At 52.9% G+C, this 14,884-nt stretch overlaps 1 protein-coding gene across 1 annotated transcript in view; it reads left to right on the top strand.

Annotated features, from left to right (window-relative positions):
- The first annotated feature begins 1,435 nt into the window (after positions 1–1,435).
- LOC127577128 (uromodulin-like) overlaps positions 1,436–14,884 on the top strand; it is a 62,204-nt gene continuing 48,755 nt past the window's right edge. The window contains exons 1-2 of the mRNA XM_052028032.1: positions 1,436–1,543; positions 8,956–9,005. Of these exons, the coding sequence (XP_051883992.1) occupies positions 8,957–9,005 (49 nt within the window). The 5' untranslated portion in view covers positions 1,436–1,543; position 8,956. The remainder of the gene's footprint in view (positions 1,544–8,955; positions 9,006–14,884) is intronic.

Here is a 14,884-nt window from a genome sequence, read left to right as displayed (position 1 = left end):
CTTACCAGGATGTTGCCTGGATTAGAGAGCATGTCTTATGAGGAAAGGTTGAGTGAGCTGGGGCTTTTCTCTTTGCATTGAAGGAGAATGAGAGGTACTTCATAGAGGTGTACAAGATGATAAGAGGCATAGATGGAGTGGACAGTCAGAGACTGTTTCCCAAGGCGACAATGGCTAACACGAGGGGACATAATTTTAAGGTGACTGGAGGAAGCTATAAGGGAGATGTCAGGGGTAAGTTTTTTCACACAGAGAGTGGTGGGTGTATGGAACGCACTGCCGGCAGAGGTTGTGGGGGTAGATATATTGGAGGCACTTAAGAAACTCTTAGATAGACACATGAATGACAGGAAACTGGAGAGCTATGTGGGAGGAAAGGGTTAGATAGATCAGAACAGGATAAAATGTCGGCACATCATTGTGGGCTGAAGGGCCTGTACTGTGCTGTAACTTTCCATGTTCTATGTTCTATAACAAGGCAGTGTTAATAGACCATTGAGGAATCTCATGGCGGAGGGGAAGAAGCTAGTCCTGAATCGTTGATTGTGGGTCTTCAGGCTCCTGTACCTCCTCCCCGGTGGCACTAACGAGAAGGGGGCATGTTCCGGGTGGTCACAGGCTGCTGTGGGAGGCAAGCGAAAAGATTTCTGGGGCTCTGACTGAGACTTTTAAACCTTTGCCGTCCACAAGTGAGATCCCAGATGACTGGAGCTCAGCAATTGTGGTTCCTCTATTCAAGAAGGGCAGCTGGGAAAATCCTGGGAATTACAGACTGGAAGGTCATCACTTGTGACAAGGGTGATATCAGTCACATGAGGCAGGACTTGTCGAAAGTAGCTTGGGAGCAGCTGCTGGAGGGGAAAACAACATCCATCCTGTGGGAGTCTTCCCAACGGGAGATGCTGAGGGTTCAGTGATGGCACCTCAGTGTGAAAGGGAAAGATGCTTAAGTGAGGGACCCCTGGGTGATGAGGTGTGTCGAGGGTAGGTGAACACAAAGGAGGCATCTGAAGATATCGGTGAGAACAGGGGAGACCCTTGAGAGTTGAGGATGTGAGAATACTTCACAGTGAAATCAAGGGAGCTAACAGGGACCATGAAATATCATTTGCAGACAGGATTGAATATCCCGGGGGATTTTTTAAGTATATTCGGAACAAGTGGGGAAGCACGGGAAAGTGTAGACCCCTGAGGGACCAAAGGGACATGCTGTGCGTGGGGCCAGGTGCTCAATGAAGAATTCCCATCTGTATTCACCCAGGAGAAGGACGTGGTCGATGGGGAGTTCAGGGAGAGCGATGGGGACATTCTGCAGCATGTCGGCACCAAGGAGGAACAGTTGAGAGATCTCTTGTGCACAAATGTGGATCAATCCCCAGGGCGGATGAGATGTGTGCCCAGCTGCTCGATGAGACGAAGGCCGAACTTTCTGGTATCCTTACGGAGATTTTTGCATCTTCAGCAGCCTCAGGTGAGGTGCCAGATGACGGGGAGATTGCAGATCTTGTTCCTTTGTTCAAGAAGGGCAGCAGGGATAAACAAGGTCATTGAATCTTCCATCGGTGGTGGGGAAAGTACTGGAAAATATTCAAAGGGACAGGGTCTATCGCACTGGGAAAGGTAGAGACTGATTGGAGATGGTCAGCATGGTTTTTGTGGGAATTCCTGTCTCACTGATGTGACAGAACTGTTCACAGAGTTAACTGAGCACATTGATGAGGGCAGTGCAGTGGGTGGTGTCCATATGGACTTCAGTAAGGCTTTTGACAAGCTGCCACACGGTGGGCCGGTGCTAAAGGTTCGAGTCCTTGGAGTCCAAGGTCGCCTGGCCTACTGGATCCAAAGCTGGATTGGTGATGGGAGCCAGAGGATGATGATGGATCGGTGGTTTTGAAATTGGAAGACTGTGACCAGTGCTGTACCGCAGCGACCGGGTCTGGGACCATGATGTTTGTGTCATCTATGAATGACTTTGACGTGAATGTAGAAGGTTTGATCGGTTTGCAGATGACCTGACAATTGGTGGTGTTGTAGGTAGCGAGGAGACCTGTCTAAGGATACAGCAGCATGGAGATCAGCTGGAAAGTGGGGCGGAGCGATGGTCGATGGAATTTCATCCTAACACGCGGAAGGTGATGTGTTGTGGGAGGGCAAACGAGGGCAGGACACATACAGTAAATGGCAGGGCCCGAGGGAGTGTTGGTGAACAGAAGGACCTTGGGATCGGTCCATAAATTCCCGCAGGTGGCAGCACAGGTCGACAGGGTGGTGCAGAAGGCACACGGGGAGTTTGCCTTCATCAGCCGTGGCGTGGAATGTAAGAGCTGGGATATCATGTTCCCACTTCATAAACAGTGGTTGGTCCACAGCACAGCTGGGGAATTGTGTGTGGTTCTGGTCACCACACTACAGGAAGGGTGTGGGAGTGCTGGAGAGGCAACAGAGAAGGTTCACCAGGTCGTGGCCTGGCTTGAAACGTTATGCCCACAAGGAAGGACTGGATCGGCTGCGGTTGTTTTCCGCGGAGTGGAGGAGTCTGAGGGCCTGATCGAAGGAGAGAAAATTTCGTTGAATGGTACAGCAGAGAAATGGGCCCTTCTGGTCCAGATGGTCGGTGCCGACCACGATGCTGTTCTACGGTCAACAGAGAGAGCTCGGGGTACAAATCCACTGTTCCTGCAAAGTGGCAGCTCAGGTCGACAGGGTGGTGAAGGTGCTTGGCACTGAGTACAGGAGCTAGGACGTCATGTTACAGTTGTAGAGAGGTCAGTTAGTCCACATTTCGAGTATTGTGCACAGTTCTGGTCACTACACTAAAGGAAAGGGTGATTGAGCTGGAGAGGTTGCAGGAAAGTTTCACGACGTTGTGGTCTGGACTGGAGGGGTTGAGTTGTGAGGAGAGATGTATGGGTGGAGAGGGATTTATCCTGTGGACGGCCCCTCTCACACTCTCACTTTACCACCCTGACAGGTGCTGATGAGTGCAGGAGGGGTGACTGGAGGAGACAGGGGAGTGTCCCACAGTCTGACTGAGATGTGGGCCGGAATTGGCCGATTGTGTGCTGAATCTTTCTCACTCTTTTTCTCAGTGAAGTCCTCTGATCAATCCCGGACCATCCCTGAGGGTGTTTGCTCGAGGCAGCTCACGTACCAAGAATAAAGGATTTTTCATTCAGACACACAAAGCACAGACTGGATATATGTGTTGAGCAATGTAAGGAAACGAAACGATACAAGATTGGGTGGGAGGGAAGAGGTGTTGCTGGGAAAGGGGAGAAAGGGAAAATAATTCACTCTGATTTCTGCGGCCACTGCAGTTCAAATAGAAGAACTCCGAGGGTTAATTCTGTCCTGTTCTGACACCTAGTTTGCAAAAGGAAATGCACAGACCGAGAACAAAGAACCTTTCACATCAGGGACACAGGTAACATTTGGTAAACAACACAGATGCAAATTGAGCAGCAGATCCAAATCATAGAATCATAGAACAGTTCAGCAAAATACACGTCCTTCGGCCCACGATTTTGTGCCGACCTCGCCTCAGATGATCTAACCCCTTCCTCCCACATATTCCTCTATTTTAAATTATCCGTATGCTTATCTAACAATCCCTGGAGTTTTATCAATGTATCAGCCTCCACCACCACCCCAGGCAGCGCATTCCATGCCCCAACCACTCTCTGAGTAAAAACCTTACCTCTGATATCTCCCTTGAACTTTCCACCCATTACTTTAAATCCATGCCCTCTAGTATTGAGCATTGGTGCCCTGGGAAAGAGACGCTGGCATCCAGCTGTTCCTCCTAATATTTTGTACACCTCTATCATGTCTCCTCTCATCCTCCTTCTCTCCAAAGCGTAAACCCCGAGCTCTCTTAGTCTCTCCTCAAAATGCCTACTCTCTAAAACAGGCAGCATCCTGGTAAATCTCCTCTGCACCCTTTCCAATGCTTCCACATCCTTCCTATGATGAGGCGACCAGAACTGGACACAGTACTCTAAGTGTGGTCTAACCAGAGTTTTGTACAGCTGCATCATTACCTCGCGGCTCTTAAACTCGATCCCACGACTTATGAAAGCGAACATCTCATAGGCTTTCTTAACTAACCGATCCACCTGTGAGCCAACTTTCAGGGATCTGTGGATATGAAGCCCCAGATCCCTCTGCTCCTCCACAATACCCAGAATCTTGTCATTAACTGTGTACTCCACCTTGCAGTTAGTCCTTCCAAAGTGTACCACCTCACACTTCTCTGGATTGAACTTCATCTGCTACTTCTCAGCCCAGCTCTGCATCCTATCAATGTCCCTCTGCAATCTTCTACGATCCTCCACACTATCCAGAACACCACCAACCTTTGTCTCATCTGCAAACTTGCCAACCCACCCTTCTACCCCCTCATCCAAGTCATTAATAAAAATCACGAAATGTCGAGGTCACAGAACTGTTCCATGTGGGGCACCGCTAGTCACAGCCCTCCAATCTAAATGCACTCCCTACAACACAACCCTCTGCTTTCTACAGACAAGCCAATTCTGAATCCACACGGTCAAGCATCCCTGGATCCTATGCCCTCTGACCTTCTGAAGAAGCCTACCATGTGGAACCTTGTCAAATGCCTTACTAAAATCCATGTGGACCACATCCACGGCACTACCCTCATCAATCTACCTGGTCACCTCCTCAATGAGCACTATCAGGCTTCTGAGACATGAAATGACCTTCACAAAGCCATGCTGCCTGTCGCTAATGAGATCATGATTCTCTAAATGCCCATAGATCCTATCTCTAAGAATCCGTTCTAACAGCTTGCCCACCACAGACGTAAGGCTCACTGGTCTATAATTCCATGGACTATTCCTACTAACTTTTTTGAATGAGGGGACAACTTTTACCACCCTCCAATCCTCGGGTACCATTCCCCTGGACAATGGGGAATCAAAGGTCCTAGCCAGCGATTCCCCAATCCCCTCCCTCGCTTGGCGGAGCAGCCTGGGGAATATTCTGCAAGGCCACGGGGACGTATCTGTCCAAATGACAGTGGTTGTTGGAATGGGGCAGGGGTTGGTGGGGAGAAGAACAGAGAGAGTTCTCATGGCAGTTTGGGTGGCTGAATCATCTGTCTCTGCACAGCAAGCTCTCAATGACTCACTCTTGTCTCTGTGCCCATTGCAGTGCGGATAGAAACACCACTGGTTCATTTTGCCCTGTTCTGAATCTCTGTGTGTAACAGGAAACACACATAACGAGAACAAACGACTTCTCACATCAGGGACACAGGTAACATTGGGTGACAGGTCACAGATGGACACATGGAAACGAGAGGGATCAGTACAGTGTGGGACTGGGAGGGAGTGGGGAGGGAGAGACAGAGGAAGGAAGAGACAGTGTGGAGCTGAGGGAGGGAGAGAGAGACAGAGAGAGAGGCACAGAGTCACACAGCACAGAAACAGGCCATTCGGCCCACTGACTGGGTGCCGACCTTCCAGCGCCCATTGACACTGATCATACACTGATCCCATGTTCTGGTCCCCACATTCCCATCGACTGTCCCCAGATTCTCCCACCTGCTCCGAAACTGGAGATGATTTCTGTGGTCCATTCACCTCTCACTCCGCATGTCTCTGGAATGCGGGAGGAGAAGAGAGCACCCTGGGGAACCCCAGCGGGTCGGTCGCTGAGAGAAGGTGGAAGCTCCAGACACAGGTCAGTGGAACCTGGGTCGCTGGAGTTGAGGCAGCAGCACTACCCGCTGTGTCACTGTAGTGCCCAACAGACAGAGAGTGTGGGTGGCATTTTGGGGGAACAGACATGATGGTCTCTATTTCCCAATGTGCACCGTATCGTTCACCCATGACCTCTGTGCTCATCCGGTCACAGAACTGTCATCCTGCTTTTTCTCCCCCTCCCCAGTCATGTCCCTCCCTGTCTCTGCAGTGCCCTCAGGTACCTCAGTGCCCCGGGCTCTGTGTTCCTCTCATTCTATCTTCTCAATAACCCACACATTTAATGTCTCCATCTCTTGAAGCTGTGCCTTCAGCTGCCAAAGGCCGGGTGCCGTCTGCCTTTTCCAAATCCGGGACACAAGGACCGATATCCAGCCCTGACACAGGAAGGGATCATCCTGTGGGAGTTATTTCCAATCCTCTCTGTCCAGTACAGTTGCTGTGTACACGGTCCGGTGTCACTGACAGTGTGGTGGGTGGGGGGTGGATTTATGCTGTGGACGCTCCCTCTCTCACCCTCACTGCCCAGTGTATTCCTCTATTCACAGCCCAGTGTCCAACACTGACACAGTGTGGTGTTGGGGGTGTGTTCATCATATGGATTTACTTCACCAAACTTCCCCACAACATTTATTCGGAGGGAGTTGGGTGAAACCATGAGCGACTGGAACAGAAGGGACTGGGATGGGCTCAGTTGAATAGGGCGGGAGGAGCTGGAGTGACACACACACAGGGTGGGGAGACTGCTTTGAACGGCTGGGGAGGGGAACCGGAGGGAGGGCTGTGTGGTGATGGGCAGACGGAGAGGGAAGGGAGGGGAAAGAGAAGGGGTGATGGGGCCAGTGGGAAAGGGAAAAAATGGGACAGAGGGGAGTGGTTACCGGGACTCAGAGAATTCGATGTTCATGCCGTCAGGTTGGAGACGGCCAGGGCGGTTGGTGAAGTGTTGTTCCTCGAATCTGTGTCCAGCCTCAACGTGGCAGTGGAGGAGGCCGTGGACAGACGTGTCAGTGTGGGAATGTGAACTGGAATTCAAATGGCTGTCCAGGCAGGATATCCTTTCTTAAATAGGGGAGCAAAGTGTACATTAGATTCAAGACGTGGCCTCACTGTACAACTGGTACAATACTTCCCTGTTTCTGAACTCCGACCCCTGCAATGAATGCCAACGGGCCATCTGCCTTCCGAACAACCCGCTTCCGCTTCTGTCTACGCAAAGCTGACCAGTCCCTGGGCAAGGAGCAGTGTGGCTGAACATCCTGCTTCTGTGTGATAATAACGAAATGATCTCCACCTTCCTTGTCCGTCACACTCCCAGCGCACAGTCCACGGCCCGAGACTGAGCTGGCAGGGCTGCCAGAGTTATACAGCACGGACACAGGCCCTTCGGCCCATCAGCTCCATGCCAAACAAGGTGCCGACCTGGGCCTGCATTTGTCCCATTTCCCTCTGAAACTTTCCTCTCTGTGAACCTGTCCAAGTGTCATTGTAGCCGCCTCTGCCCCTTCCTCTGGCAGCTCGTTCCATCTCCCCAGCCCTCTGTGTGAAAACGTTGCCCCTCAGGTCCCCTTTAAATCTTTCCCCTCTCACCTTAAACATCGGCCCCCAAGTTTTAGACTCCCCAACACTGGTCAAAAGACCGTGACCGACCACCTTATCTCTGCCCCTCTTGAGTTTATAAACCTCTGTGAGGTCACCCCTCAGCCTCCTTCGCTCCAAGGAGAATAGTACCAGCCTGTTCGCTCTCTCCCTGTAACTCAGTCCCTCCAGTCCCTGCAACGTCCTTGTCCACTGGCTCATCCTGTGTCGACTCCCTCTCTCACTCCTGTGTCCTCTCTGTTCCAGTGCACACAGCCCTGTGTTCAATGTAGACCCATCACCCACGCCGTGCTTGTTGGAGGAAGCTCAGCCACACAACACTGGGCGCTTCACTGCACATCAACAGATGTCGGTTTTCGTACCTTGCATGTTTTCCACAAACATCATCCCCGGTGTCTCCGCCCAGCCCTCGTGTCGTTCTCTCGAGAATCCGACACAGAAGGGAGTTGGTGAGCTGTCGCCGAGCCTGGCACCGCTCCCATCAGATCGTCGCTGAGACTGAGGAGGTTTCAGGTGGTTCCACCTCCCTCCGTCTCACAAATCGACACCTCGTCTGGAGACTGGGTGAGCAGACATCTTGTGTGTGTGTGTGTGTGTGTGTGTGTGTGTGTGTGTGTGTGTGTGTGTGTGTGTGTGTGTGTGTGTGTGTGTGTGTGTGTGTGTGTGCGCGCGCGCAGGAAGAATGTGATTAAACTGGAAAGAGAGTAGAAAAGATTTCCGAGGATGTTGCCAGGACTGGAGGGCCTGAGTTACAGGGAGAGGTTTGCCAGGCTGGGCCCTTGTTCCTTCTACGTAGGAGAATGAGGGGCGACCTTATAGAGGTGTTTAAAATAATGAGAGGCATAGATAAGGTGGATGGTAACAGTCTTTTCCCCAGGGTAGGGGAGTCCAACACTTGGGGGCACAGGTTTAGGGTAAGAGGGGGAAAGATTTAAAAGGGACCTGAGGGGCCACTTTTCAACACAGAGGGTAGTGAGTGCATGGAACGAGCTGCCAGAGGCAGTGGGTGAGGCAGGTACAACACGATCATTGAAGAAGCACATGGATAGGTCGGTGGAGGGGTGGGGCCTGGAGGGATATGGGCCCAACGCAGGAAATTGGGACTAGTTTAGGCTGGCACCATGCTCGGCAGGGAGTGGTTGGGCCGAAGGGCCTGTATACGTGCTGTATTGCCCTGTGACTCTGATGTGTGAGCTAGAGACTGGGAGAGAGAGAGAGTCTGAGAGAGAGAGTGTGTGGTGTGTGTACATCGCATGGGGGCAAGGTCCATGGAAATAATCCGTGTTGATTCAGTGAAGGGAGATGGAGACCCCACCCCCCATCTCTGGAGTCCCAGTGAAGGAGGGAGGGAGATCTCTCCCCTGTGTGTGGGATCGCAGTCAGGGAGGGAGGGAGATCTCCCCCCTGTGTGTGGGGTCCCAGTGAGGGAAGGAGGGAGATCTCCCCCGTGTGTGTGGTGTCCCAGTGAAGGAGGGAGGGAGATCCCCCCCCCCGTGTGTGGGGTCCCAGTGAAGGAGTGATGTACCTCTCCCACTGTGGATGGACATCCCTTCTGTTCCCCAGCTCCTGTCCCAATTTACAGCTTCCCCCGAGCCCCCAGGGTCTCAGTTCTCTCTGGTTTTAATTCCAGGATGTCACCCGGTGAAATGAGGGTTCTGCTGCTGATCCTGGGTTCTCTGGGTGAGTAATTTCCAGCAGGGGTAAACAACACGCCATGCACAGTGAGGGGAAGTAGGCTTTATTTATTGTCTGTGCAGAGAGGCATTGACAACGTGTGGATTGAGTGCGTTGAACTGGGGTAACAGAATACAAGGGACCACTGGAACATTATCAATCAGACACAGGGATTACAACAGGCGTTTAACCTCTTAGCCAGATGCCAGGGGTGATAAAGCAGCAACAGGGAGGGAGGGAGATGGAGAGACGGAGAGGTTTCGGCAGAGAATCCAGCCTTTAACACTGAGGGAGCAGAGGTCAGGGCCGGAGGTGGTGTGATCCCATTCTGGGAGGCTGGAATTAGAGGAGGGTTATCAGTCTGGAGGAGGTTGCAGGGGTAGGAAGCGGTGAGACTCTGTTGGGATGTGAACACAAGGGTGGATGTATTTGGAAGTTGAACAGTGACTCAGGGACGGTGGGCGAAGGGGACTTGGGGCAGTTGCAGACACAGGCAGCAGAGTGTGTGGAGAACATAGGGGCTGGTAAGGAATGGGACGGCTAACCAAGTCTAGAGGTGAGTTCAGCACAGCTGAGGGTGTGAGTGAGAGAGGGACTGAGGCAGGGACGGAGTCGGTGACGTTACAGAGGGAAGGTCACAATGGGGCAGAGATGTGTCTGGAAGCACATCAGTGAGCGCAGCAGAGCTGCCAAGGGCTGGTTCAGTCTGAGAGAGGAGCCGGGGGAAGGTGGTCTCAGTGCTCATGGACACAGTTTGAGGAGGGATGGAAGGCAGCTCCAGTGAACCCGGTTCAAACCTGACCTCTGGAGCTGTCTGTGTGGAGTTTGTACGTTCTCCCTGTAACCATGTGATTTCCCCCAGGTTCTCCGGTTTCCACCCACATCCCAAAGACGTGCGGGTTGGGAGGTTAATTGTCGGCTGGAAGTTGTCCTCAGTGTGTGGGTGAGGTTAGGTTGTGGGGGGAGTTGACGGGAATGTGGGGAGAATGAAACGGAACAGTGTAGGACTGGTGGAAGGTGTTTGATGCTCAGCGCTGACTCTGTGAACGGTGGGCCAGTTCCGTGTGTGTGACTCGGTACAAGGGCTGTGGAATGGCTGGAATTGACTGGTACCATTCAGACAGGGCTCTTGCAATTCATCTCTTCACCATGGAGTGGACACAGCTTTCATTGTCAGTTCCTGTGAGCGTGTGGGAATGTGCAGCACACTCATTCCTGCATCGTGTCCTCACCTGCGGAGGTGAGGGAGGTTTCTTTCTTCTCATTTGTTCACACAAACACCCAACTTTCCAACATCCAGTCCTACAGGCTGCCCCACAGCCCAATGGGTAGCGTGATGGAGCTGACAGTCCCAGAGATCCGGCTTGCATCCTGACCTCGGTCGGTGTCTGTGTACAGGATCTGGAACATAGAACAGTGCAACACAGGAACTGGCCCTTCAATGGCTGCACCCAACACGATGCCAAATTAGACCTATTCTCCACGGCCTGAACATGGTCCAAGGGATGAAGATGTGCGGGATCCAGGGTGACTGGATCCAATGCTTCACTGACTGGAAATGATGTCCTTGTATCTGCCTCCATCACTGGAGAGGTGAAAGGGGAGCTTGTGGGCAGGTGTCAGGGAATGAATCAGCTGTCGGGGTACACCGATGTAAGGAGAGGGGCAATGGGATGGGTGGGATTGCTCCTCTGGAAACAGGCATGCAGTCGATGGGCCGAAAGGTGGTCTTTGTGGTGACCAGTACCTGGTGGGAGAGTGGTGAAGCTGAGTTCAGAGTGGTGGGGCTGGGTCCAGTGTTTATCTGGGTCATGTTGTTCTCGGTCAGAGAGTCAATGGGAGATTATTGGTGCTCCGGGCTTGGTGACGGTGGAGGTGGGGTGAGGCTGGTTGGGGGAACAAGAGGCTGGGGGACATGAGCTGAAATGCACCTTAACGCTGAACATCATTCTGTCCCTCAGCCGCAGACTCCGCACTCGGTGATCCGTGTGTAACCCACACCGTCCTAGATCAGCCCTGGAGGAGCACAAATTTTTCCGATACTGAGTGCACTGGCCGATGGATGGACGATAGACATGTTGAGGTGGGATGGTACAGATTTAACAGGTAGCGTGCGGGGATAATTCTTGAGGAATTGGAGAATGTGAACTGGAGAACAAGGTGTGTGTGAAGGGGAAACGCAGGGAGACCGGGATCACCAGTCACTAAAATGCATGGGGAGTAAAACAGGGAAAGGGGGGATCCCACATTGTAGAGAGAGAGAAAAGGGGAAGGTAGAAGGGGAGAGAGAACAACATGGGCAATCCCGGGATTGGGGGAATTTTGACCAGGGACAGGGTGCGGACAGAATGGGCCCAATTCCCGGTCTTTCTCCGGGTGAATAAACTCCCTCAGTTCAGGGGCTGACTCTCTGATTGTTGTTTCAGTTCCGGCGGATGGAAGATTCCCGAGACTGTCGTTCCAGTGAATCACTGCGCGGGGGAGAAATCGGGCTGGTTAAACGGTAGGGTCAGAGTCTACAACAGTGGGTCTCAGTTATTTCTGGGGAGGGTCAGTCTGATCACCCAGATCCCTTCAGAGGAACCCAGACCCGCTGAGAGGTGCTGGGGTCAGAGTGAACTGGTCAAATGTTTTGTGTTTAATATTGAAAATGATCCGGATTTTTGTTGCAAATATTTGCATCAACTTTAAATGCGTTGTTGAAAATGTGACCGTCCGTATTGTTGATCCTTCCATTAACTTTAACAATTATGGAATATTTTCAGAGCTTTTGATGCTCTGACTGTCTGTGAATTTATTACAACCGGTTAGTCTGTGTTCACAGCTGAATGGGGCAGGGGTTCACCTCCTGTCAGTACACATCAGGGGCGGGGCCTGTGTTCCAGTCTAAATCCCGCGGACCCCCAGGACCTCCCCAACAGGAGCCGTCCTCAGGGACCAGGCGCTGCTGCGGGGAGTGTGGGGTGGGCAGGGCGAGGGCAGCAGCTCCCCTCTGACTGAGGCCGGACCGTAACCTGGGTTGCGACCCGCTGCTTCCCAGTGGTCCCGATTCACATTTCCGCTGTCCCGTGGGACCGGGGACATTTTATTGTGTTTGTAACCCTCATTCCAAGTTCCCATCCCAGTGTGGGAGAGGAGAAGGTGACCAGGACCATCTGCTTCACTGGGTACAGTTTCACCTGCCACTGGAAACACAAGATCACGGTGAAAAACTGCTCCAGTTTCTTTGTTTATCAGCTGCAGCCGTCACCCACCAAATAACTTGTGTATTGTACAGGTAGGTCAACGTTCCCCAGTGACACAGGCTTTTTGGGGGCTGTGGGGATGTTCTGGGACGTCCCGAGTCCCCAACACACACACTGGACTGAGTTTTCCCGTCACTGCCCTGCCCGTGGTGGGTGACCCTTCCCCTCCCCCCAGAACACCCATGTCACCCATTCACAAACCCCCCCCCCCATGATGCTCCTGTGACCCACCTACACCAGGTTCACCTCCACAGGGGACTTTGGGATGTGCGAATGAACTGGAGCACTTGGGGGAAGGCACATGGCGCCGGAGAGAAGGTTCACATTCCACACCGACAGCACCAGAGGACAGGATCGAACCCTGGTCACTGGAGCTGCGAGTCAGCAGCACTACTTGCTGTGCCAGTGTGCCTCAGGACCTCCCAGCTGCCCCTGAGCATTGACAGCCCTGGAGGAGGGCGGCCTGAGCCAGAGTCAGCCTGGCTCACGTTGTCGAGAACCAGTGTTGAGGAATTGGTGCCGCACTATGTCCGTGTGTCTCAAGATTTGGCGACCGAGCAGGGAACGAAACTGGGGACTCCCTGTCAGTGAGCTGGGAACGTCGCTAAAATCCCCACACTTAGTCCGGGAAACACCGGTGTCCATGTGAAACTTGGTGCGTTGTACACAGAGGGTGGAGGCAGATGTGGGTGTGGTACTGGGGAGGGGAGAGAGGAGGGGATGGAGAGGGAAAAGGGAGAGAGGCATGATGCGAGGAGGGATCGGGGATGAGGAGGTTTGAGGCAGGGGTGAGGGAAAAGCCCTTGACTCCCACATCCAGTGCTGCCTTCCCCGCTCTGAACCTGCTGTCAGCTTCCCTCTGGGCTGCGTCCACCCCACCCCGTGCACCTTATTGGTCACAACTGCTTCCTCTTCCAGATCCAGTCCCACCAGGGTCCTGAGGAGTAACGTTGCGGCTGATTTCCAGTGCAGTGCCCAGCCAGTGCTGCACTGCCGGAGAGGGACGGGAGCGAAATTAAACAGTCTGTTTCACTGAACACTGAATTTTCCAAATCCAGGTCACCCACTCCCCCGGTGTTCCTTTCCCTCTTCCACCAGTCCAAACAGGCTCTCCCTCCCTCCCTCCCTCCCTCCCTCCCTTCCCTCTCGTTACCCAGACATCCCCTCCCACACGGTTACACTTGCTCACCATCCCCCTCAGGTCTGTCCCCACCTGTCACCAACCCGCCCCTGTACACCACCCCCTCTCACTTCTCTGTACTGGATATCTCCCCTCTGCACTACCTGTCCCAATGCAGGCTCCTGAGCCGAAACCTCGCCCACCCCCTCCCCTCCACAGATGCTGCCTGACCCACTGAGTTCTTCCAGCAAGTGATCTGTTGTTACAGGGTCTGCAGTCTCTTGTGTGTGTAACCAGAGACTGTAGCCGTGTTGTGAGGGACGGGGGTGTCTCTCACTGTGCTGATGTCCAGTCAACATCATTAAAACACGTGATCTCTCTGTCTGCATCACATGGGGCTCACTGTGCACAAGTTGATCACTGTATTCCCTGCATTACAACATCACCTACACCTGTGGGGCAGTTCACTAACACACGACATGTGCCCACAGTGTTTCGATGGCACACACTGAATGCACACTATCCTGGACCAGATCCACCTGTCCATCCACAGGGATTGAGCGGGATGGGCGGGGAATGAGCGGGGGGGTGGGGAGGTGGAGCCCAGTTTAGAATTGGAGGAACGTTTCCAGCATTTATTTGGGGGATTTTGTCACTGGTCGGAGAGGGAAGCTGAGGATGGAAACCAGAAACACTGCAGATGCTGGAAATCTGAGACCAAAGCAGGAAATGCTGGAATCACTCAGCATGTCAGGCAGCGGCTGTGCAGAGAGAATCAGAGTTAATGTTTCAGGCTGGAGACAAGAACCGGGAAAGGGAGAAACATATTAGTTTTATGTGGCAGAGAAGGTGGAGGGAAGGACAGGACGGAGGGAGGGAGAGGGAGGAGGGAGGGAGAGGGCGGAGGGAGGGACAGGACGGAGGGACGGAGAGGGACAAGTCCTATCTTCCCCTCTCTGCACCTGTGAATGGTTTCTCCCGTTCTCCGTCTCCCACACCTGCCATGTGCTTCCCTCTCTTCCTTCATCACCTCCTCCATGTCCCTGGTCATCCAGGATTCCCTGATCCCGCCCTGCTTATGCTTCACCCTTACAGGAAGCTGTTGGCCCTGAAGTGTCGCTGTCTTTTGTTGGAAAGGTTCACACTTGTTGGATTTTGCTTCTCCACAGGCAGCTGCTCCCAATCTACTCTCTCCAGGTCCTTTCTGATTGAAACTGGCCTTCCCCCAGTCCAGCTTCCCGACCAAGCTCTTCCCTTTCCGTCACCATTTGACATCTAAAGAATTACCACACAGTTCCGGAATGGTACAGAACAGAAACAGCCCTTCTGGCCCACCCCGTCCATGGCACCATGATGTCTATCCCTGCAGATCCCGTTTGCCTGCATGAGGCCTGTATCCCTCTTCACCTTTCCCACCCAACCACCTGTCCAAATGCCTTTTAAATGAATGAGCATGGAGGCGGCTTGGTTGGTAAAATTTCAGGTGAGACAGAAATTGGTGGTGTGGTGGACAGTGAGGG

The sequence above is a fragment of the Pristis pectinata genome, chromosome 13 (assembly GCF_009764475.1).
Source record: "Pristis pectinata isolate sPriPec2 chromosome 13, sPriPec2.1.pri, whole genome shotgun sequence".
Lineage (NCBI taxonomy): Eukaryota > Metazoa > Chordata > Chondrichthyes > Rhinopristiformes > Pristidae > Pristis > Pristis pectinata.
Note: the sequence above shows the minus strand (reverse complement) of the source record. Positions and strands in the feature narration are given on the sequence as shown.